The sequence below is a fragment of the Micromonas pusilla genome (assembly GCF_000151265.4).
Source record: "Micromonas pusilla CCMP1545 genomic scaffold MICPUCscaffold_10, whole genome shotgun sequence".
Taxonomy (NCBI): Eukaryota; Viridiplantae; Chlorophyta; class Mamiellophyceae; order Mamiellales; family Mamiellaceae; genus Micromonas; species Micromonas pusilla.
In genome coordinates, this window is record NW_003315891.1 from 831,317 (window position 1) to 852,326 (window position 21,010).

The 21,010-nt window shown below is 66.5% G+C and overlaps 12 protein-coding genes across 12 annotated transcripts; 6 read left to right on the plus strand and 6 right to left on the minus strand.

Annotated features, from left to right (window-relative positions):
* Nucleotides 1-31: 31 nt before the first annotated feature.
* Nucleotides 32-1,535, plus strand: MICPUCDRAFT_51322 (uncharacterized protein; the record flags this gene model as incomplete). The annotated part of the gene is made up of 1 exon (XM_003061486.1): nucleotides 32-1,535. The coding sequence occupies one exon, from the start codon at nucleotides 32-34 to the stop codon at nucleotides 1,406-1,408; it is 1,377 nt and encodes a 458-aa protein (XP_003061532.1). The 3' UTR covers nucleotides 1,409-1,535.
* Nucleotides 1,536-1,551: 16 nt separating this feature from the next.
* Nucleotides 1,552-2,229, minus strand: MICPUCDRAFT_51323 (uncharacterized protein; the record flags this gene model as incomplete). Its single annotated transcript, XM_003061731.1, has 1 exon — nucleotides 1,552-2,229. The coding sequence occupies one exon, from the start codon at nucleotides 2,227-2,229 to the stop codon at nucleotides 1,552-1,554; it is 678 nt and encodes a 225-aa protein (XP_003061777.1).
* A 255-nt stretch (nucleotides 2,230-2,484) lies between these two features.
* On the plus strand, nucleotides 2,485-2,970 carry MICPUCDRAFT_20652 (uncharacterized protein; the record flags this gene model as incomplete). Its single annotated transcript, XM_003061487.1, has 1 exon — nucleotides 2,485-2,970. The coding sequence occupies one exon, from the start codon at nucleotides 2,485-2,487 to the stop codon at nucleotides 2,968-2,970; it is 486 nt and encodes a 161-aa protein (XP_003061533.1).
* Nucleotides 2,971-3,033: 63 nt separating this feature from the next.
* On the minus strand, nucleotides 3,034-3,955 carry MICPUCDRAFT_51325 (uncharacterized protein; the record flags this gene model as incomplete). Its single annotated transcript, XM_003061732.1, has 2 exons — nucleotides 3,034-3,626; nucleotides 3,784-3,955. 2 exons carry the CDS (start codon nucleotides 3,953-3,955, stop codon nucleotides 3,034-3,036), a joined length of 765 nt encoding a protein of 254 aa, XP_003061778.1.
* Nucleotides 3,956-4,252: 297 nt separating this feature from the next.
* Nucleotides 4,253-6,877, plus strand: MICPUCDRAFT_51326 (uncharacterized protein; the record flags this gene model as incomplete). The annotated part of the gene is made up of 1 exon (XM_003061488.1): nucleotides 4,253-6,877. One exon carries the CDS (start codon nucleotides 4,253-4,255, stop codon nucleotides 6,206-6,208), a length of 1,956 nt encoding a protein of 651 aa, XP_003061534.1. The 3' UTR covers nucleotides 6,209-6,877.
* A 1,641-nt stretch (nucleotides 6,878-8,518) lies between these two features.
* On the plus strand, nucleotides 8,519-9,667 carry MICPUCDRAFT_49693 (uncharacterized protein). Its single transcript, XM_003061489.1, has 2 exons — nucleotides 8,519-8,641; nucleotides 9,184-9,667. Exons 1-2 carry the CDS (start codon nucleotides 8,555-8,557, stop codon nucleotides 9,529-9,531), a joined length of 435 nt encoding a protein of 144 aa, XP_003061535.1. The 5' UTR covers nucleotides 8,519-8,554; the 3' UTR covers nucleotides 9,532-9,667.
* Nucleotides 9,668-9,755: 88 nt separating this feature from the next.
* Nucleotides 9,756-10,443, minus strand: MICPUCDRAFT_35383 (uncharacterized protein). Its single transcript, XM_003061733.1, has 2 exons — nucleotides 10,359-10,443; nucleotides 9,756-10,037 (listed from the first exon to the last, which is right to left on the minus strand). Exons 1-2 carry the CDS (start codon nucleotides 10,414-10,416, stop codon nucleotides 9,934-9,936), a joined length of 162 nt encoding a protein of 53 aa, XP_003061779.1. The 5' UTR covers nucleotides 10,417-10,443; the 3' UTR covers nucleotides 9,756-9,933.
* A 254-nt stretch (nucleotides 10,444-10,697) lies between these two features.
* On the minus strand, nucleotides 10,698-12,408 carry MICPUCDRAFT_63049 (uncharacterized protein; the record flags this gene model as incomplete). Its single annotated transcript, XM_003061734.1, has 1 exon — nucleotides 10,698-12,408. The coding sequence occupies one exon, from the start codon at nucleotides 12,406-12,408 to the stop codon at nucleotides 10,801-10,803; it is 1,608 nt and encodes a 535-aa protein (XP_003061780.1). The 3' UTR covers nucleotides 10,698-10,800.
* A 197-nt stretch (nucleotides 12,409-12,605) lies between these two features.
* On the plus strand, nucleotides 12,606-14,075 carry MICPUCDRAFT_51331 (uncharacterized protein; the record flags this gene model as incomplete). Its single annotated transcript, XM_003061490.1, has 1 exon — nucleotides 12,606-14,075. The coding sequence occupies one exon, from the start codon at nucleotides 12,606-12,608 to the stop codon at nucleotides 14,073-14,075; it is 1,470 nt and encodes a 489-aa protein (XP_003061536.1).
* A 57-nt stretch (nucleotides 14,076-14,132) lies between these two features.
* On the minus strand, nucleotides 14,133-16,571 carry MICPUCDRAFT_51332 (flagellar inner arm intermediate chain; the record flags this gene model as incomplete). The annotated part of the gene is made up of 1 exon (XM_003061735.1): nucleotides 14,133-16,571. One exon carries the CDS (start codon nucleotides 16,569-16,571, stop codon nucleotides 14,196-14,198), a length of 2,376 nt encoding a protein of 791 aa, XP_003061781.1. The 3' UTR covers nucleotides 14,133-14,195.
* Nucleotides 16,572-16,939: 368 nt separating this feature from the next.
* RSP6 (flagellar radial spoke protein) lies at nucleotides 16,940-17,625 on the plus strand. Its single transcript, XM_003061491.1, has one exon. It carries the CDS (start codon nucleotides 16,961-16,963, stop codon nucleotides 17,594-17,596), a length of 636 nt encoding a protein of 211 aa, XP_003061537.1. The 5' UTR covers nucleotides 16,940-16,960; the 3' UTR covers nucleotides 17,597-17,625.
* Nucleotides 17,626-17,673: 48 nt separating this feature from the next.
* On the minus strand, nucleotides 17,674-20,859 carry MICPUCDRAFT_51334 (p-type ATPase superfamily; the record flags this gene model as incomplete). Its single annotated transcript, XM_003061736.1, has 1 exon — nucleotides 17,674-20,859. The coding sequence occupies one exon, from the start codon at nucleotides 20,857-20,859 to the stop codon at nucleotides 17,674-17,676; it is 3,186 nt and encodes a 1,061-aa protein (XP_003061782.1).
* Between the last annotated feature and the right edge of the window lie 151 nt (nucleotides 20,860-21,010).

Sequence of the window (21,010 nt, forward strand, 5' to 3'; positions counted from 1 at the left end):
CGTCGCGTCGTCGTCGAGATCTCGTCATTCGATGGGGTCGCTGTCGCGTCGCGTCGCGACGCTCGACGCGGCGACGCGCGATCGCCTCCTCGCGCACTCGGGATCGCTCGAACCCGAGTGCACGTCGCGATCGCCGCCTTCGTCGCGGACGTGGGGGTTCGCGAACGTCCCGACCGTGGACCATCTCGCGACCGGCGGGGCAGCGCGGAGGTCGTACGAGGATTGCCTCGAGAGAGACAACGACTTCGGGAGCCCGCACTGCGTGCACGCGATGATGCGAGCGTACGGCATCGCGGACGGGTGGTCCGTCGTCGACGGCGGGCACCGAGGGAAGGAGGAGACCGCGCGCGTGAGCGAGTTCATGGACCTCGTGAAGGTCCAAGTCAAAAGCGCGTGGGCGACCGAGAGCGTGCGACGAGGCGTCGCGCACTACAAGTCCGGGGACGCCACGACCGCGCTGAAGATGTACGAGCAAGCGCTCGAGCTCGACAAGCGACACGCAGAGGCGTACGTCGCGAGAGGCGCGGCGCTGAACGCCCTCAACCGCGTCAGGGACGCCGCGGAAGACTTCGAGACCGCGCTGAAGATCGACCCCGATCATCGCAACGCGAGGAAGTACTTGGACGCGGTGAGAAGCAAGAACCCGGACGCGTTCAAGCGGCCGCCGTCGATCATGTCGGGAGGGAGGAACAAGCTCCCTCCACCGCTTCCTATTCGCGCGAGCGCGCCGGCGGCGGAGACGATCGCGAGGGCGACGACGCTTCAGAAGCCTATTGAACCGAGCGAGACGCCGGCGGCGGCGGAGGTGAAGAAGACGGAGGAGGTAAAGACGAAGGAGGAGGTAAAGACGAAGGAGGAGGTAAAGACGGAGGATGTTATCAAGACGAAGGAGGTTGTGAAGACGGAGGATGTTATCAAGACGGAGGAGGCTGTTAAGACGGAGACGAAACCGGCGAGTCCGCCGCGGGCGAAGCACGTCACGGACTTGTCAGTACTGAAGCGGAATTGGGAGCAGGTGGACGATCGCAACCGCAGAGAGGCCGCAGAACGCGCGCGCAAAGACAAAGAAGCTCACCTGGAACATGTGGTCGCGGTCGCAGAAGCAGAACGCGCGCGCAAAGACAGAGAAGCTCAGCTGGAAAGAGAGGTCGCCGCGGCGGTTGAGAAAAAGCGGCTCGAGAAGAGTCTCGAGAGGGAGAGGAGGAAAAATTCGGAGAAGCAGGTCGTCGTCACGATACGCAATAAACGCGGACGAGAGGATAGCAGAGAGCGCGAGGGCAGCAGAGATCGAGAGAGGGAGCCGAAGCGACGCAAAGACGACTACGCGTACTCGAGGGATCGCAAAGACAAGAAGAGCAAGAAGAAGCAAAAGAAGGACAAGAAGGGCCATCGTCGCGACTACTACTAGTCACGACGTCGCCGAAACCGTCCGGTTCGACCCGCGTCCGAGCGTAGTATCAGTAGCAATAGCGAAGCAGAACGGAGCGCGAACGTGCACGTCTGACGTTGTTTACACTAGACTAATCGGAAACAACCACGCACGTCTGCTCGTCATCGCTTCACGTACAACCACGCGTCCATGTTCCACCTGCTGTGCGCCTGCGGGACGCTGAAATATCCGACGCCGAACGCGTCGAACTCCGGACTCTCCATCTGCTTGCTTATCATCACGAGCCGCGCGCCGGGCTTCATCTCCGCGGCGAGCTTCGCCTGAAGCCTCGACACGACCTGCGCGGCGAAGACCGTGGCGTAGCAGTATATCACGTCCGCGTCCGAGACGTCCGCGGCGAGCATGTCTCCGCGTCGGAGGTCCACCTCCGGCAGAGCGTCGAACGCGTCGTCGCCCATCGCCGCGCGCAGCTTCCCGGGCGCGTCCATCGCGGCGTCGTGGAGCTCGGGGAGGATCTCCACGCCCCAGCACTCCGCGAAATCTCTCGTGAGCGACTGCGCGACGACCATCTTCCCCAGGCCGGAGCCTAAGTCTAAGAAAATGTCGCCTGGTTTCGGCTCCGCGAGCGCGACGACGTCCCACATCCCTTCCCACGAGAGCTCGCCGTAGAACCATCCGTCGCCGGGGACCCTCGCGCAGCCGTCGTGACTGCGCTCCGCGATCTCGAGGCCGACGTCCCTTCCCAGGTTTTCGTACGCGGTGTCATAGAGCGCGCGTCGGTCCTCGAACGCGTCGACTTCGCGCGGCGCGTTGGTCGTATCTTTTACAGGTAACGACATCCTCGTCCGCGCGCACCGCGGGGTTCGGCGCCGCGAGCGCGGGCGCGGACGCGCGGGCGCGGAGGTGTGAAAGCTACGCAGGGTCGAGGACATCCCGGCCGAGGCCGAGGCCGAGGCCAAGTGCCCCACGTGCCGAGCGCGCCAAGTGCAACTGAGGCGCGAGCGAGCACTCGAGAGAATTCTGTTTGTTCTCTCAAGTCGTCTCGTCTCGTTTCCAGCCAGCTCGTTCACTCATTGCCCTAGGCGCTTCGGAGGATGCTCGCCGCGAGCGGCTCGCGCCTCGCCGCGCGCGCGCTCTGCGGCGCGCGAGGGACGCTGGTTCGCCCGTTCCACGCGTCGTCCACGGTCGCGGATCTGCGCACGGACGGCGGCGGCGAGGCGGAGGACTTCATCGACGTCCACCTCGACAAAGCGTCCAGGGACGGCGCGAGGAAAGGCGCGTCGATCACGCCACACCAGCTCCTCACGACCAAACGCGAGGCGCTGTCGCTGTACCGCGCGGTGTGGCGCGCGTCCTTCTTGTTCGTGTGGAAGAACGAGAAGGGCGAGGACTGGAAGACCCTCATACGCGAGAGCGCGAGGAAAGAGTTCGAGGCTGGCAGGCACGAGACGGACCCGGAGATGATCAACAAGCTCCTGCTCACGGGGCGGGACTACCTCGATCAGGCGATGCAGAAGTTCCACGACAAGAGGCAGGCGATCATCGACGAGGAGAACAAGAAAAGGGGGGCGGGACGGTAGGGGGGCGGAGGACGTCACCACTAGAACTAGGATTCTCTCGCCCGCCGCGTCCCGGCCTCTCTCTCACCCGCCGCGCCCCGGCCTCGACATCGAGAACACCGGCGTCATCATGTTATCCAACCTCAGCTTCACGCTCTCGGGAACGTGCAGATCCTTCAAGAAGACCACCTTCCCCACGGAAAAGTTCGAGACGTCGATGTTAAACACCCGAGGGATGTCCTTCACCTGGCACTTCACCGGGACGGACCGACGCATGACCCACGGGAACCCGCCTTGCTTCACCCCCGGGCACACGTCCTCGCCGATGAACGTCACCGGAACGTCCACGTTCACCTCCGTCGTCGGCTCCACGGGCATGAACGTCGCGTTCTCGACGACGCCCGTCCCCATCGTGAGGTGGACCTGTTTCGCGATGACGTCCTCCGCGCGGTCGGTCCCCTCGAACCGCATCTTCAGCACCCTCGTCCCGACGCCGACGTGCCCGTGCTTCGTCACGAGCCTCTCGATGTCCTTCAGCGCTAGGGATATGTGCTCGCCCGCTCGAGACCCGCTCCGGAATAAGATCGCGGGGACGCGTCCTTCTTTACGCAGTTTCTTCGCGGCTATCCTCCCGGAAGCGTCGCGGAGCCGGACGTCGATCACGTCGCCCTTGTCCTCTGCGGACGATGGATGGACGATGACGGATGAGCGATCGGCGCGCGGGGGCGGGACGGATCGGATCGTCAGCGGGATCGTCGGAGGGATCGTCGGAACGGGAGAAACGGGAAGAGAGCGCGGCGCGCGGCGAGCGAGGAACGGCGGGGATGCGCGCACTCGACGTGTCCTTCCCGAACGTCCCCGCGCGTCGAACGAACGTCGACGCGAATCCCCCGACGACGGCCGTCGTCGTCGCCGGTTGTCGAAGCGCGAGGTCGCCCGCGAGCGTCGGCGCGGCGTTCAGGGCGAGACCCCACCGCGCGACCGCGCGCGCGACGTGCCGCTGCATCGTTCGCTCGAGCTCGACTCGGACCACCCGCGGCGTGGCAGGCGCGTCGTCGAGTGACGACCGCGGCGAGAGCGGAGGGTTTGGACGCTCGCGAAAGTTTCGCCCGATCCTGATGATGAGTGGGAGTGAATCCGAGAGAGGCGCGAGCCCCCGCGCCAGACCGCACCGCGCGAAGACGATGACAGTAGAGATAGCATAGACACGTAGAAGGAGATGGAAGCGTCGCACAGCGGACGCAAGCGCGTCCGACGCGAAGACGGCGGCGGCGGCGGGTTCAACCGGACGTTCCAGCCCCCGATGGACGACGAGACGCGAGCGCGACGGAGGCGCGAGCTCCTCGAGGGACGGAAGCGGCTGCCGATGTACGCCACGCGAGAGCGCCTGCTTCGCGAGCTCGAGGAGAACGAGACGCTGATCGTCGTCGGCGAGACCGGAAGCGGGAAGACGACGCAGATACCGCAGTTCGCGCACGAGGCGAACCTCGCGAGCGGGCGCGTCGTCGCGTGCACGCAACCGCGTCGCGTCGCGGCGATATCCGTCGCGCGTCGCGTCGCGGAGGAGACCGGCACGGAGCTCGGCGACCTCGTCGGGTACGCGATCCGCTTCGAGGACGTCTCGAGCGCGGCGACGCGGATCAAGTTCCTCACGGACGGGATGCTCCTGCGCGAGTGCATGGTGGACGCGGAGTTGAACAAGTACGGCGTCGTGATGATCGACGAGGCGCACGAGCGCACGCTGCAGACGGACTTCCTGTTGGGCACGATACGAGGCGTGCAAGAGCGTCGCCGCGGCACCGACGCGCCGCTGAAGATCGTCGTCATGTCCGCGACGTTGGAGGCGTCGTCGTTCTCGAGCTTCTTCCACGACGCGCCCGTCGTGTACGGCAGAGGACGGACGTTCCCCGTGGAGACGTTTTACGTCGAGGAGCCGGAGGACGATTACCTCGATGCCGCAATGTGCGCGGTGTGTCAGATCAACGAGGACGAAGAGGAAGGGGACGTCCTCGTGTTCTTGACCGGGCAGGAGGAGATCGAATCCTTGGGGAGGCTCCTCAGAGCGCGCTCGAAGCTCGCGAACGCGGCGAGCGGCGTCAGGAGATTACACGTCGTCTTGTTGTTCGCCGCGCTGCCGCCGGAGGAGCAGATGCGGGTGTTCGAACCGACGCCGCCGGGGTCGAGGAAGATCGTCCTCGCGACGAACATCGCGGAGACGTCGCTGACGATCAACGGGATCAAGTACGTCGTCGACTGCGGGCTGACGAAGCAGCGGATATACCACCCGAGGAGCGGCGTGGACGAGCTCGTCGTCTCGCCCGTCGCGGTGTCGCAAGCGATGCAACGCGCCGGTCGCGCCGGGCGCGAGGGCCCGGGGAAGTGTTTTCGGCTGTACTGCGAGTCCGTGTTGAACTCTCTGGAGCCGCACGTCAAGCCGGAGCTTCTGAGGACGAACCTCGGCGGCGTCGTTTTGCAGCTGAAGGCGATGGGGGTCGACGACGTCTTGTCGTTTCCGTTCATCGACGCGCCGCCGAAAGAGGCGCTCGTGCGCTCGTTAGAGCTCTTGTTCGCCCTCGGCGCGCTCGGGAAGGACGGAAAGCTCACCTCGGTCGGGAAGAAGATGTCGCGGTTCCCGCTCGAACCGATGGCCGCGAAAGCGATCATCGCCGCCGCGAACGAAGGCTGCGGCGAGGACACCGTCGCCGTGCTCTCGATGCTCACGACGGACAGCGTGTTCAAGCAGCACGAGAGAGGCGCGGGGGGCGTCCGGGAGAAGAACACCGCGCGGGAGCAGCACGCGAGGAAGGAAGGCGACCACGTCACGTTCTTGGAGGTGTTTCGAGCGTTTCAAGGGTGCTCGCCGAAGCGAAGGAAGGAGTGGGCGTCGTCCAACGGCGTGCACCTCCGGTCGATGCTCAAGGCGCTCGACATCTTCAAGCAACTGTCGCGCGCGGCGGAGGGGGAGGGCGTGGAGATGAAGTCGGCCGGGTCCGCGACCGCGCCGCTGCTGCGATCGCTCGTGTCCGGCTACTTCCTGAACACGGCGAGGAAACAGGCGGACGGAAGCTACAAGACGATGTCCACGGGGCAGCGGCTCGTGATTCACCCGTCGTCGATTTTGTTTCACTCCGCGCCGGAGATGATCCTGTTCAACGAGCTCGTGAAAACGAATCGGCTGTACGCGCGGGACGTGTCGTCGATACAGCCGGAGTGGCTCGCGGAGCTCTCGCCGAACGTGTTTTCGATTAGGAAAGAATGATCATCAAGAAGAACGAATAGCTATCATACCGCGCGCGCGTCGTCACATGTCAAAGTCGGGGGTTTGATTCGCGCCGCCGAGGATGTCCTTCATGCGCGTGATCTCCACCTTCGCGTCTCTGTTCTTCGGCTCTAACCGAAGCGCGCACTCGTAGTCTTCGAGGGACTCTAAGTAGTTCCCCGATACCGACCGCGCGGCGCCGCGTCGGAGGTACGCCTTGACGTTCTTCGGGTCGAGCTTCAGCGCTTTCGTGCAGTCGTCCTCCGCGTCTTCGTACCCGCCGATTTTCAGACGCGTCATCGCTCGGTTACTCAGGACGATGGACTGCCACTTCGCGTCCGCGTCGTTTCCTCCTCGCTGGAGCGCTTCCGTGTACGACGCGATCGCGTTCTCGAACTTTCCCTCCTTGAACTGTTTGTTCCCGCGCGCTTTCGCTTCCTCCCCGGCTGGCGCCGCCGCGGGCGCCGCCGCCGCGGGCGCCGCCGCCGCCGCCGCGTTCTTCGGCGCCGCCGTCGCGGCTCCTCGCCGCTCCGGGCGGTCCATCTCCGCCTTGACGATCATCGGAAACGCGTTCATGATCGACGTGCTCCACGCGCGCGCGGCGTCGAGCAGCATCGCGTCCTGCCCCGCGCCCGCGATGAACGAGAGCGCGTACGGCCCTTTGTTATCGCACGTCATCGGAATCGTGACTTGCGGGAACCCGGTCATCGAGCACACGCACGTCAGCGTCAGCGTCTTCCGCCGCCACGCCTCGTTCTCCTCCGGCGGCGCGTCGAGCTTCGGCGCGGGGCCCGGGGTCGTCGGCATCACGAAGATCGTCTCGCCGTCTAACAGCGCTCCGAGGGACGCGCGAACTTCCTCGCGCGCTTCTTTCATGAGCGCCAAGCTCTCGGGCGCGACTTTCGACGCCGCGTCCATGCGTTTCCTCGTCCCCTGACCGAACGCGTCCTTAACCCCGGCGTGCGCGGCGTACCACGCGCCGTGCGTCGCCCACGCCTCCCCCGCCATGAGAAGCTGGAAGCACACGCGCAGGACGTCCATCCCGGACTCCGTCTGCTCCGCGGTCGCCACCGCGCGTAAGCTCGGGCACGTCACCAGCAAGTGCTTCCCAAGGTTCAGACGCGTCGTCGACCCCTCCGGGAAATCGTCCGCGAGCGCGATGCACGCGCTCGCGACCGTGCACTGAGCCTCCACGACGCACGCGTCGATCGCGTCCTCGAGAACGAGCATCCGTTTCGGCAGCCGCCCGCCCGAAAGTCGCGACGAGCTCGGGTCCGACGCCGACGTGGGATGGGCGCCCTTCGACAGCAACGCCGACCCGGCGGCGGCGAGCGTCTTCGGATCGCGCGCGAACCACCCGACGGTGTCGAACGAGGGCGCGAAGGGTATCACGCCGTGTGCGCTCACGCTCCCGTGCGTCGGCCTGAACCCGAACACGCCCACGCACGCCGCGGGGACGCGCACGCTCCCGCCGCTGTCCGTCCCGAGCGCGAGCGTCGCCTCGCCGCAGACGGACACCGCGGCGCCGGAGGACGAGCCGCCCGGGATCCTTCCGCGCGCGTTCGGGTTCACGGGAGCGCCGTAGTGCGCGTTCTCGCCGTTGATGGAATACGCGAGCTCGTCCATGTGCGTCGAGCCGACGCCGCTGGCGCCGGCGTCGCGCAACAGCGCGATCGCGCGCGCGGTGGAGGTTGAGACGTCGTGCGTCGCGCGCCACGTCGGGTTGCCGAACCCCGCCACCTTGCCTCGGACGTGGAAGATGTCCTTGTGCGAGAACGAAACGCCCTCGAGCGCGCGGTCGGGTTCGAGCGCGTCCTTCGCCGTCGCGGGGAGCGCGAATCGCTCCACGAACGCGCCGAGCGGGTCCACGCGCGCGAGAGACGACGACGCGATCGGCGGACGAGATCCCGACGCATCGTCGCCTCCGCGCTTCGCGTCCTCGGAGGAAGACGCGCTCTTCTTCTTCTTCGCCTTCCTCTTCTTGAGGATGAACGCGCCGATCGCGGAGGCCCCTGCGACGACGAAGGCCGCGGGGTGCACCATCGTCGCTCCCGGCGACTGCTGCCGCGCGGTCTCGTCTGCGACGATGTTGAAGCGCCGATCCGTCTCCTCGGCAAGTCTTCACCTGCGATCGCGGTTTCGAACGAAACGAGGAAGGAGCCATCTCCGGGTTCAAAGTTGACCGGATTCCGGTTCAAGTTGACCGCGACGTAGGGCTTCGGACACTCGTACACGCGCTCGCGAACACGCGAAACGAAGACTTGACGAAGAAAACCCCGCGCGGTCCGCATCGCGAGCCCTTTCTGTTTGGCGCGAGCGCGAACCTTGCGTAGGATCGCCGCAATCATGCCGAACGCTCCCCGCACCGTGAAGGATGTCCCCGCCCAAGAGTTCGTCGTGGCTCTCGCGCAGTACTTCCGCTCGACCGGGAAGGTGCGTGTGAAGACGACTGATTTTCCCAGCCCAGCCCGTCCGCGACGATGCGCGAGGACGCGCGACGCGAGGACCGCCGCCGCGTCCGTCGCCTCGAGCGCGGTTTCGGTCGCGTCGACGTCGCGAGACGAGACTCGAAGCGTTCCCGACGATCGCGGATCGCCTTCGGTCGCGTCTCGCGTCTCGCGACCGCGTCCGCGCGGCGTCCCCGGCGACGCGCTCGCTTAGGGTTTTCGCGCGCGCGAGACGTTTCCCCGCGCGGGAGGCGTCGTCGGCAGCGACGACGCGCGCGGCTCACGTCCGCCGCGCGTCCCGTCTTCGCGCGGTTCGACGACTTCGACAACGCGAGCGCGCGGTCGCGTCGCCGCCGCGCGCGTCGCGCGTCGTCGCGCGCTCTGGCGCGGCGGCCTCCGGCGTCCGATGCGCGTCGTCGTCGTCGTCGTCGGGGCTCTCGTTTTTTCTCACCGATTCGTTCCGTCCGCGCCCCGCTCCCCGCCGTCGACGCTCGCTGACCGTCTCCACCCTCGCCCTCGTTTCGACAGATGGAGGTCCCGACCTGGGTCGACATCGTGAAGACGGCGTCGTACAAGGAGCTCGCTCCGTACGACCCGGACTGGTTTTACATTCGCGCGGCGTCCATGGCTCGCAAGCTGTACGTGAGCGGGAACATGGGTGTGGGTGCGTTCCGCAAGAACTACAGCGGCGCCAAGAACGACGGCGTGTGCCGCCACCACTACGCGATCGGCTCCGGTTCCGTCGCGCGCTCGATCCTCAAGCAGCTCGAGGCGGTTGGCGTGGTTGAGAAGGGACCCAAGGGGCGTCGCATCACGCCGTCTGGGCAGCGTGATCTCGACCGCATCGCCGGCCGCGTCGCGGTTCCCGCCGTGTAAGAAGCGCGATGGACGGACGAGACGAGAGGGTGATTCATAATAACCGTGGCGAGAGATAACGAGGGGGTTCGGTGTAACGAGGTACCGAACGCGGCCGAGCACATAGCGAGTGTAATCAAACGGTCGCGTATGCGTTAAAACACGTTGCCACGACCCGCCAGCGCGAAATGAAACGAAATGTTCTTTCACATCTAAGATCGATTCGCTCGAAAACGACGACGTGTACACCAAAAGGAAGGTAACTTACAGTGCTAAGACTGCGCTAAGAAGCTATCCCCTTAAACGTGCGGCGAGAGTCCTTCCCCGCGCGAGAGATCCAATCGCGAGAAGTCCGCCCCTCGAGATCTTCGCCTGCGCCCGACTCCGCCCGACACCACCCACTGCGCCATCCCGCGATCAGACTCACGCCTTCGGGAGGTGCTTCTTGCAGTACCGCTGGTTGCGCAAGAACTTGGGGTCCATACCCTTGAGCGAGCGCTTCGCGTGCTTCTTCGGCTTCTTGATGCCTGCGCGCGGAGAGGAAAAAAATGAGACGGTGAGCAAAACCCCAAAAACGAAAAAAACCTCGCAACCGCGCGACGGAGACGGCGCCCACGGGACGGACGCGACGCGATCGCGGGGACATCGCGAGCGGTTACGCCGCCGCGATGCCACGCGCGATGGATCCGCGTCGTTGCTATGCCCGTGCGCGCCGCAGCGAATAGCTCGAACCGCGCGAAGGCGGCGGCGGGGCGTCAAACGACGGATTTCTCGCCGCAGCAGGGGGGGGGGCCTCCATCCCGCGACGATTTCCGCGCGACGCGCGCAGGATGTGGAGCATCACGTACCGTTACGGTGGTTCTTGTAGCTCTGGTTGTGGGCCGTGTGGTTAGTGGACTTCGCCATGGCGTTAACGTCGGTGCAAGTGCTGCGCGCGACCAAGAGAGGAGGATCGTGGCGTTGGGGAGTCGTCTTTCAGCATATCTGAGGAGTGCATGACTCGAACATAGTACAGTACGGTTACGAGTATTTATACTGTTTGCCCATACAACCATACAAACGTAGCCGAAATCTCAGCGTGTATCCGACCACCGCGCGAAACCGCCGCGACGCGCGTTCGTTCGTTCGCGTTCACGTTCGTTTCGTTTCGTATCAATCTCACTCTACGCGCGTCGTTCGTTCGTTTCGTTTCGTTTCGTTTCGTTTTCGATCGTTCGCGCGCGCCGCTACGCGTCGCCTCGTCTCGTCGTCCCGTCCCCGGCGTCGCCGCCGCCCCCCCGCCGAGCGCGCTCACTTCCCCGCGCCGCCGCCGGCGGCGGCGAGGCGGGTGAGCACCCCGGGCTTTTTCCCGCCGCCGGCGGCGTCGACGGCTTCGCTCTCCACGCCCGGGAGCCCTTCTTCGAGCTCGGTCACGAGCGTCTTGAAGTACTTCGCGGTGACCGAGGTCAACCCGGTCAACACGCCTCGGAACGTGTCGAACTCCTCCGCGGTTTTCTCTTCGTGGAAAAACTCCTCGAGGTCCGTCTCCACGGCTTTCGTCAGACGCTCTAACCCCACCTCCGCGTCGGCTTGGATGTACTCGAAAAACTTCTTCTTCATCCCGTCATCTTCCATGTTGTAGAACCCGTACCCGTACGTCCACTTCAGCACGCGGCGACACTCCGCGATCTGTTCGAGCGCGTCCATGACGAACTTCAACTGACTCGCCGGCGTGTTCTGAAGGTCGCCCAGCCGCGCGATCTTGCTCTCGGTCATCTCCTTCAGATCGTTCACCGCCTTGACCTGCGACGATCCGTGCGCGAGCCAGCGCTCGTAGTAGTGCATGTACCGCTCCAGCGAGCTCTTCGCGAGAGCGCGCCTCTTCTCGTCCTCGCTAAAGTTTTTCGTGTACTTCTTCTCCTTCTCGTACGTGTTGCACGCGTAAAACCCGCCCGTGCGCTCGCCGTGGTCCGCCCACTTCCCCTGGCACATCCAACAGAACTGGTACTGACACTGCGAGCACGTCATGTGCATGCACCCCATGCTCTTCTCGATCGGCCGCTTGCACTCCGGGCACGGCTTCGTGTTCGCTAAGATCCAGTTCATGTTCTCGCTCTCCGCGCTGTTTTTAATCAACCACTTGCGAACCGTCTCACAGTCCACCGGTCGATGCGCTTGCTCCTGGCACTGCCAGCAGAACGACGTCCCGCAGTGGCACGTCACGTCTACTGGCCTTTCCCCACGCACGACGTCGATCTGCACGGACCGCTCGCACCCCGGACCGACGCACCACTTCACTCTCGGATTATCGTCCACCCACGATCGCCACTGAAACGTCGAGAGCTTCTCCGCGGCGGCGTCGCTCAAAAACCTTCGAGCGAGCGCCTCGGTGACGCGCGCGCCGCACCCCTCGTGCGGGCACCGCGCGTCTAGACACGACGGTCCGTTATCTACCGCGTTCTCGAGGTATCCTCTCCAGCACTCCCCGCAGAAGTCGTGGCGGCACCCCGGGTTCGTGGACGCGTCCGCGGAAAAGTCCTCGAAGCACACGCCGCATCGGACGACGCGCTCGGGTTCGGGTTCGCTCGCGTCCGCGTCGCGCGGGAGCAACCCCGCGGACGTTCGCACGCGCTCCTCGTCCGCGAACCACTCCTCGTTCACGGTGTTCACGTTCCACTTGAACGTCCTGAGGAGCTGCGTCGCTTCGTCTGTGTTCACCTGGAGGACCGCGACGACGCGCGCGATGGCTTCGCTCTGCTTCGCGCGGACTTCGACCGCGCCGAAGCACTGATACGCCGCCCTCGGGACGACGACGTGCTCCGCGGCGTTCAAGCAAGCGGTGTCGTCCGCGAACGCGTCGTCGTCGTCTTCGTAGTCCGCGGCCGAGCCCTGCGAGAGCTCGCCGTCGTCGGCGGACATGTAGTAGTCCTCCTCGTCGTCCATCGCGACAAGACAGGATGGATGTTAACGCCGGGCGACTTCCTCCTCGCGAGATCTGGCCGCGACGCGCGCGCGCTGCCTCTCCCCCGCGCTCTCCCCGACGGCCCCGCGCCGACCTACTCGGGAAGAAGCGTCCGCGCGCGCTCGCGACTCCGCCGAGCCCCGCGCTCGTGGCTATGACGCCCTTGTTGGCGCGTCCCAGAGAGGCGACGTCCGATGATTTTCCGAGGCTCGCCAGCTGGACTGATTTCGCGTCTGCTTCGGAGAGCGAAGAGGGGGACGACATCGGTGACAGATCGACGACGCGGGGTTCGTGCGCACGGAACGACCGGCATTCATGTCGTTCGACTTTTTCAACCAGAACTCCGCTCCGGCGGGCGGGGGAGGACCGGAGATCGGCCCTAACGGCGAAGAGAGTGCGTCCCGCGCGCCGGCGCGCCGCGAGATTCGTCGCTCTCGTTTTTCTTCCATTTTCGTGTTTCGAGGTGCCTAGATCTGACCGCCCGCTGTACTTCCCTCTCTCGTCCGCAGTTCTCATGGACGTCAGGTGCGGCCGGATCATCGTCGACGGACGGATGATGACCCCGGATCAACGAAAAGGCAAGCTGCGCGTGTGCAAAGACACGGACGGCCTGACGCACCTCCAGTTCGGCCTCCGAAGCGATGACCTTCCGTACGTCCCCGAGGACGATTTCCTCATCTTCCCGCAAGAGTGCGAGATGAAGTTCATCCCGAAGCCCGGGTGCTTCGTGATCAAGTTCCCCGACGACGCTTCGAGGAACATGTTCTTCTGGAGCCAGGAGCTGACCGGGACGATCGCGGACGAGAAGTTGACCGCGGATTTGAACGTCGCGCTGAACGGCTCGCGACCCGGCGGCGGCGGCGGCGAGGACGACCTCGCCGGGTTCGAAGACGAACAAGAGCAGCTCCTCGCGATGCTCGACGCGGGCGGCGGCGACGGCGACGACGCCGGCGACGTGATATCGCGGAGAGCCGCGGCGATCCGGCAGGCGCAGGCCGCGGCGGCGAGCGCGCTCGCGGAGGCGCCGCCGGCTGGGGACGTCGCGCCCACGCCCGTCGCGGGCGCCGCGGCGCCCGCGCCGACGCCCGTCGCGCCGACGAAAGCGGACGCGCCGCCGTCGACGACGCCGGGAAGCGCGACCGCGGTGACCAGCGACGCGCTTCGCAGCGCGTTCGGGGCGACTCAGACCCCGGAAGGCTCGTCGGGAGGCGGGAACGTCACGCCGAGCGGGAACATCGACGCCGCCGCGATGGCGGCGGCGCTGGCGGGGTTGCAACGCGGCCGCGCGCCCGCGGGGCCGGGGCTCTCGGACATTCTGACCGCGGAGAACGTCGGGGAGATGCTGAGGAACGACGACGTCCACGCTAGGCTCGCGGAGCACCTCCCGGACGAGCACAAGTCCAGCCAAGACCTCGAGGAGCTCTTGCGCACGCCGCAGTTTCAAAACCAGCTCGAGCGATTCAGCGCCGCGCTGCAGAGCGGGCAGATGGACCTCTCGCAGTTCGGTTTAGACCCGGGTACGGGGTTCTCGGTCGTGGATTTCCTCACCGCGATCAAGAACGAGGTTGAGAAGAGCGACGGGAAGAAGACCGACGGGGCTGGGAACGATGCGATGAAGGAGTAAACGCGTCGGACGCGGGGTGGGACGCGCGAACGACGACGAGACGGACGATTTCTTTTTCGGAAAAGAACCTCTTGGAAACCATGAGAACGTCGCGTTCCAATCGTCGGCTATCGATACGCATCACGCGTCCTCGTCTCCGTCCCCTTCCGTCTCTACGAGACCCATCTCGACCATGAACTTCTCCTCGAGCGCGCGGTACTCCTCCTCGAGCTTCTCGTCCTCCGTGAGCGGCGGCGGGTCTCCTTTCTTCCCCTTCTTCGCCTTCTTCTTCTCCTCCTCGATCGCGGCTTCCTCCGCCGCCGCCTCCGCCGCCGCCTCCGCCTCCCTCACCGCCTGTTCGATCTCCTCCGCGCGCGTCTGAACGTCCCCGATGCGCTCCATCTCCCTGGACAAGAACGTCTCCATCGTGGACTTCTCCTTCGGCAGCGCTCTGCGTAAGTTCCTCGGGATGCTCATGACGTGAAGCACCCCGGACGCGTCCCCGACGGCCAAGAGCTGCTCCGTCTTCCCCGCGAGCGGAAACGGCCGCCAGAACTTCATCGCGCCGACGCCGCCGCTGTTCACCCTGACTTTCACGCTCGGCTCGTGCGAGCGGTCGGTGAAGTCCCACACGTCGACGACGCCGTCTTGCCGCGCGGTGAAGACCACCGCGGGGCGCGTGGGCGAGAAGGCGCCGCACGCGAGGTAGACGTCCGACGAGGGCGAGCTAAACAACGGCGTCTTCTCGTTCGCCTTCAACAGCTTGAACGACCAGTCCCCGACGCTGAGGACGACGTCGGGGAAGAACGGAGATCGGTCGATCGACCGCACCGGACCCGCGTGCGCGGTGACGCACAGTTTGACGTACTCCGGGTTGTTCTCCCCCTCCGGCTTGACAAAGTCGACGAGCGCGACTTCGCCGTCCGTGGACGTCATGAAACAGTCCGACTTCCCCGCCGTCGTGTCCCCGAAGTTGAACTTCATCGCGCCCAAGGTGCCGCTGCTCTCGCCTCTCCCGACGTTGATCTTGTACAGCGGGTACCACAAAAATTTGTTCTTCTTCGGGTCTCTCTTCACGCGTATGTCCCAGAAGAACAGCTTCCCGTCGGCGGCGGTGGACGCGAAAAAGTTGCACTCGTTCGTCTTCTTCAAGTCGAGCGCGCCGTTGGGTTTCGTCACCTCGACGTTGCCTCCCATCCACGCGACGTCCGTGACCGCGAGCACGTGCGAGTCCGCGAGCTCAGACAGCCACGTCGGCTGGCACGTCGGTATCGACTTCTCCCCGCCGCCGTCGCCGTCCGTGCGCTTGCTGTTCGCATCCGCCCGCTCCTCCGCCGTCGTCGTGTCCCAGAGGACGCACTGTCCGTTGAGCAACCCGCCGACGACGAGGTTCGGATTCACGGGGTTAAACGCGAACGAGTACACGTCCACGGGGGCTTCCAACACGTACCGCGGGTGGATCGGGTCTTTGAAGTTCCATATCAGCACCGCGCCGGTCCTCGTCTGCCCCGACGCCTCGACCTTCTCCTCGAACGACGCGTTCTCCACGCACGCGACGGCGACTTCGCCGATTTTATTCGGGACCCAGTCCACGCACGAGACGCACTTCCCTTTCCCGTACGTCAAGTCCGTGAACGCGTGCTGCTCGACGATTTGATCCGCGGCGCCGCCGCCGCCGATGGTGGAGTCTTCGTCCGCGAGCGCCGCGAAGTCGTCTGTGAAGATGTCGTAGCACTCGTTCTGTTGCATCGCGTACGTCATCAGACCGTCCTTGCTCGTGACGTCCATCAAAAACGCCCCGAGCGCCGGGTCCTTCAGCTGCTCCGCGGCTTCCTCGTCCGTGCACGTCCGCGGCTCGTACTGCGTCGCGAACGGCTTCCCGGGGAGGGGCGTCGCCTGCGCGCCGCCGTCCACGGTCACCGGGATCGCCTGCGTGCCTTTCGTGAGGTGCGTCGTGTACTCCACGGTCGTGTCCTTGTACGGGCGGCACTCCATCTGACTCGAGTTGAACAGCTCGTTCGCGTCCGCGTCGTCAAACTTGAACGGTCGCCCGAACTCCTCCGGGGAGCGGTACACGTCGATGACGGTCGGCGCCTCGCCGCTCGGTCGGATGCTCTCCTCCTCGATCTCGACCTCCGAGCCCAGGGACTCCCACGGCTTGCTCACGGGCTTCGGTTTCTTCTTGCGGCCCGGTTTCGCCGCCGCCGCGGCTTCCTCCGCCTCCTTCTCCGCTATCGCCGCCGCTATCGCCGCGGCTTTCGTCTCCTCCGCCCACTCCTCCCACTTCGGGACGTGTTTCTTCGCCGTCGCGATCAGGAAGTTGTGCCCGTCGCCGTAGATATCCTCCGCGTTGTACCGAAGCGTGATCGGGTCGCAGTCCGCCTTCTTGATCGCCTTCGCGACGCCGTGAAAGTCGGAGACGGCCCCGCGAAACTTGATGTCGGCCTGGATGACCTCTTTCGCGACGGCGCTCAGCAGCAGATCCGGACCCATGTCTTGGATGCCGACGATCCCCATCGTTTCGGCTGGTGGGATGAGAAGGGGGTGGGGGGGGGGAGGCGTCAGGGACGGGAGGACGAATTTGGGCATCGTCGTCAAATCCGACGTCGCGCGAGCGTCGTTTTCGCGCGCGAGGGCGACGCTTCGACGCGCGCGCACCGGTGAGGAACACGGACTCGATCCCCTTTGGGATCTTAACCGCCGCGACCTTCTTCTCGTCGTCGACGTCGGAGTCGTCCTCGACGTCGCTCATCGTGCCGAGCGTGCGCGGCCGCGCCCCGCGCCTGGTCGTTTGCGCGCGGATCGATCGCCCCGTCGCGCTCGGTTTGACTTCGAGACGCGCTCGCCCGATTTGGCAGGTAGAATTCGTCGCGCAGAGCCGTCCGCCTCCGCGCGCGCCTCTCGTCATGCCGCTCGACCTCGACCCGATCTACTGCGCGGAGCAGATCGCGGTCCCTCCCGACCTCGCGGACGTCTTGAAGGCGTACACGAAGGAGGTCGTGCGACGACAGCCCGCGGACGTGTACGCGTTCAGCGCGGACTACTTCGCGAACCTCGCGGACGTGACCGCGGTGCCGCCCGAGGACACGAGCGCGCCGACCGTGCATCAGCTCGCGGACGCGTACAGCGCGGTGAAAGGGAAAGGCGAGCTCAGCGCCGCGGACTTCGAGAGCGTGTGCGTCGGCGCCGGCGTCCCGCGCGCGACCGTGCAGCGCGCGTTCAGGTTGGGGGAATTCGGCTCCACGGCGCCGGTGAAGCCGTCCGAGCCCCTGACGCTCCTGCTCACGATGACGGACGCGAGCTTCGTGGGGATCTGCGCGTCGCTGTTCGACGTCTTCGGCGAGGACGGGAAGCTCACGGGCGTGGAGTTCCTCGCGCTGTTCGCGTACCTCACCGCGAAGGATCCGTCGGTGACGCAGGAGAGCCTGGACGCGCTCGAGACGGCGCTGGGGGACAAGGTGAACGAGAAGCTGTCGTTCGGGGAGGCTAACGCGCGGGTGGCGGACGTTTTAGCGGCGATAATGGACGAGGGCGGGATGTGACTGATGTGATGAGGCGTGAGATTTACGTACGACAGCGCGCCTCGCTCGCCCGCGACGCGCGCCCGAGGCTGACTCGTCTAGTCGTCCTTGTCCTCGTCCTCGCCCTTGCCCTCGGCGTCGTCGTCTCGCGCGCCCGCGCCCGTGAACGCGCCCAACCTCTTGCTCGCGAGCTGCAACGCGAGCGAGTTCGCCATGACGCCCAAGGACGAGAACCCCATGAGCCCTCCCGCGACGGACGGCGTCAGCGCGACGCCCATGGCCGGCAGCAGCGCCCCGGCCGCGATCGGGATCCCCACCAAGTTGTACGCGAACGCCCACCCTAAATTTTGTTTGATCTTCGCGAACGTCGCCTTCGAGAGCTCGATGGCGTCGCACACCTGCGCGGGGTTGTCCCCGAGGAGCACGATGCTCGCGACCTCGGACGCGGCGCCGACGCCGCCGCCCATGGCGATCCCGACGTCCGCCATCGCGAGCGCGGCGGCGTCGTTGATCCCGTCGCCGACCATCGCCACCTTTCTCCCTCCGCCCGCCGCGCTCTGCAACCGCTCGATCAACGCCGCCTTCCCCTCCGGTCGAACGTCGCCGTAGATGTCCTCGGGCGCGATCCCGATCGCCGCCCCGACGCTCTCCGCGGTCTCTTGTCTATCCCCGGACAGCAACAGCGCGCGCATCCCGCGCTTCTTCAACCGCGCGATCGTGCTCTTCGCGTCCGCGCGAATCTGATCCTCCATCTCCATGACGCCCACCACCGCGCCGTCGACGGAGACGAACACGGGCGTCCGTCCGGGGGACACCGCGTCCATCGCGCGTTGGACGTCCGCGGGGAGCGGCGCGGAAGACGTCGCGGCGAACGCGCGCGTGCCGACGGCGACCGTCTTCCCGTCCACGACCGCGGTCGCGCCGGAACCCGGGGTCTGCTCGAACGAGCCCTCCTCCGGCTCGCGTCGTCGTCTTCGCCTCTTTGCGCCGCCGTCGTCGTTCGCGTTCGCGGCGGCGTCCGCGGCGACGACCGCGAGCGCGAGCGGGTGCCGGCAGTTCTTCTCGACGGCCGCGGCGAGCGCGAGGACGTCGTCCTCGCTGAGGTCGCCCCCCTCCGTCGTGATCACGCGCTTCACGACCGGCCTGCCCAACGTCAGCGTGCCCGTCTTATCGAACACGACGGCGTCCACCTCGTTCGCGCGCTCCAACACGTCGCCACCGCGTATCAACAACCCGTGCCGCGCGCCCAGCGACGTCCCCACGAGCACCGCGGTCGGCGTCGCGAGCCCGAGCGCGCAGGGGCACGCGACGACGAGCACGCTCGCGGCGAGCTGCAGACCGAGAAGCAGCGGACCGTTCGCGCCGGCGACAACCGCGGAGGCGAGCGTCGCGGGGAACAGCTTCGTGCCCACCGTGGACCAAAACGCGAACGTCGCCGCGCTCGCGCCCATGACGCCGTACACGAACTTCCCGGAGATTTCGTCCGCGAGCCTCTGCACGGGGGCCTCGCGCTGCTGCGCCGCCTCGACCATCCTCACGATGCCCGCGATGGACGTCTCCTCGCCGCTGTTGATCACCTTGACGACGATGGCGCCGTCCAAGTTCACCGTCCCGGCCGCGACGTCGTCTCCGGCGCGTTTCGCGCGCGGTATCGGCTCGCCGTTGATCGCGGCCTCGTCCACCTGACTCGCGCCCTCGACGACGACGCCGTCCACGGGGACGCGATCGCCGGGCAAGACGACGATGTGGTCGCCCGGTTGGATCACCGACGTCGGGACGGTTCGGTAATACTCGCCGCCGCCGCCGCCGCCGCCGCCGCCGCGACCGTCTTTCCCGTCCGCCGTCCCCGCGGGCACGAGCCGCGCGGTCGGCGGCAGTAAGTTCAGGAGCGCGCTCATGTCGCTCGTCGCCCGCAACTTCGCGCGCTCCTCGACCGCTCGCCCCAACAGCACGAACGCGAGCAACATCACGGGCTCCTCGAAAAACGTCGGCCACCGCAACCGCGGAAGCAACACCGCGGCGGTGGACATCCCGAACGACGCGAGCGCGCCCAACGAGACGAGCGTGTTCATGTTCGGCCCGCCCGCGCGCAGGGCCCGCCACCCGTCCGTCAGCGTCTCTCTTCCCGGGCCGAGGAGCGCGAACACGGACAGCCCGGCGTGCACCGGCGTGGAGCAAAACACCCGCAACCACGGCGCGGACGCGTGAAACATGTGGCTCGCGTGACCAATCAGGCACGCGCCCGCGAGCGCCCACGCGACGACGACTCTCTTCGTGCTCTCCTCGATCCTTCGAAGCCGTTCCTCGCGCTTGGACGACGCGGCGGCGGCGGCGGTGACGCCGCTCACGGCGACGCCGCACGCCTCTCGAACGGACGTCGGGAACCCTTTCGCGGTGACGAGCTCCGCGAGCGCGTCGCCTATTTTCCGCACCGCGCGCACGACTTTGTCTTCGAAAACGGCCCCGGGAGGGCCGTTGCCATCATCCCCCACGTCCACGCCCACGCGCACGAGCGCGGACTCGTTCGCGAGGTTCACGCTCGCGGCTCTCACGTTTCCGTCCTCTTCGAGTATCCTTCGAACGTTCGCCGCGCACCCGCCGCAGTGCATCCCCCGCACGTCGAGCATGACGACCTCTTCCAGGAAACCCGTCGCGGGCGCGCCCGTCTCCTCGAACGACGTCGCCCCGGACGCGTGGACGCGCGAGGTCGATCGCTCGCCGCCGCCGCCGCCGCCGCCGCCGCCGCCGCCGAACCGTCCGCCGTTCCCGCCGCCGCCGCCGCCGCCGCCGCCGTACGCGACGTACGCGGCCGTCGCGACGCCCGCGACCGCTGCGGCGGTGACGAGCGTCTTCCGCGTGTCCTTCCTCGCCGCCCTCGCCGCGGCTTCGCGGCAGCACTCTCGCAGCTCCGCGGCTCGCGACCCGAGCCCGTCCGAGAACGCCTCGCACTTCGCGCATCGTCGGCTCGGCGTGCACGGCGCGCGGCCGTCGTGACGACGGCGCGCGCGTCGCGTCGGCAGCGGCGAGGAGATCCCCGGGGGCGCGAGCCCGCTCGGCGCGAGCGCGAACCCGCCGCGGGACGACGCGGTCGACGCGAGACGGACGCGCGCGTCTCGCTTCGTCCCGCGGCGGGGCCTAGGGCATTGGCACCCGAGTCGGATCGCGACGGAGGAAGGTCCGCCGCCGCGAGATGACGAGGACGAGGACGTCGCGCCCGCGCGCGCGTTCGCGTCGACGCGGGCGAGCGTCGCGGCTCGCGACGCGAGCGACGCGACGTGGTCCATCTCGCGCGCGAGACGCCGCCGTCAGCGCGTGCGTCCGAGAGCTCTGACGAATTCGCTCGCTGTTTTCCGAGATCCGTCCGGCGCGTAGCGTAGTACGAGTACACGCGCGGACGTCGTATGAGCAATCGGTCACGATCGAATCTCGCGAAAA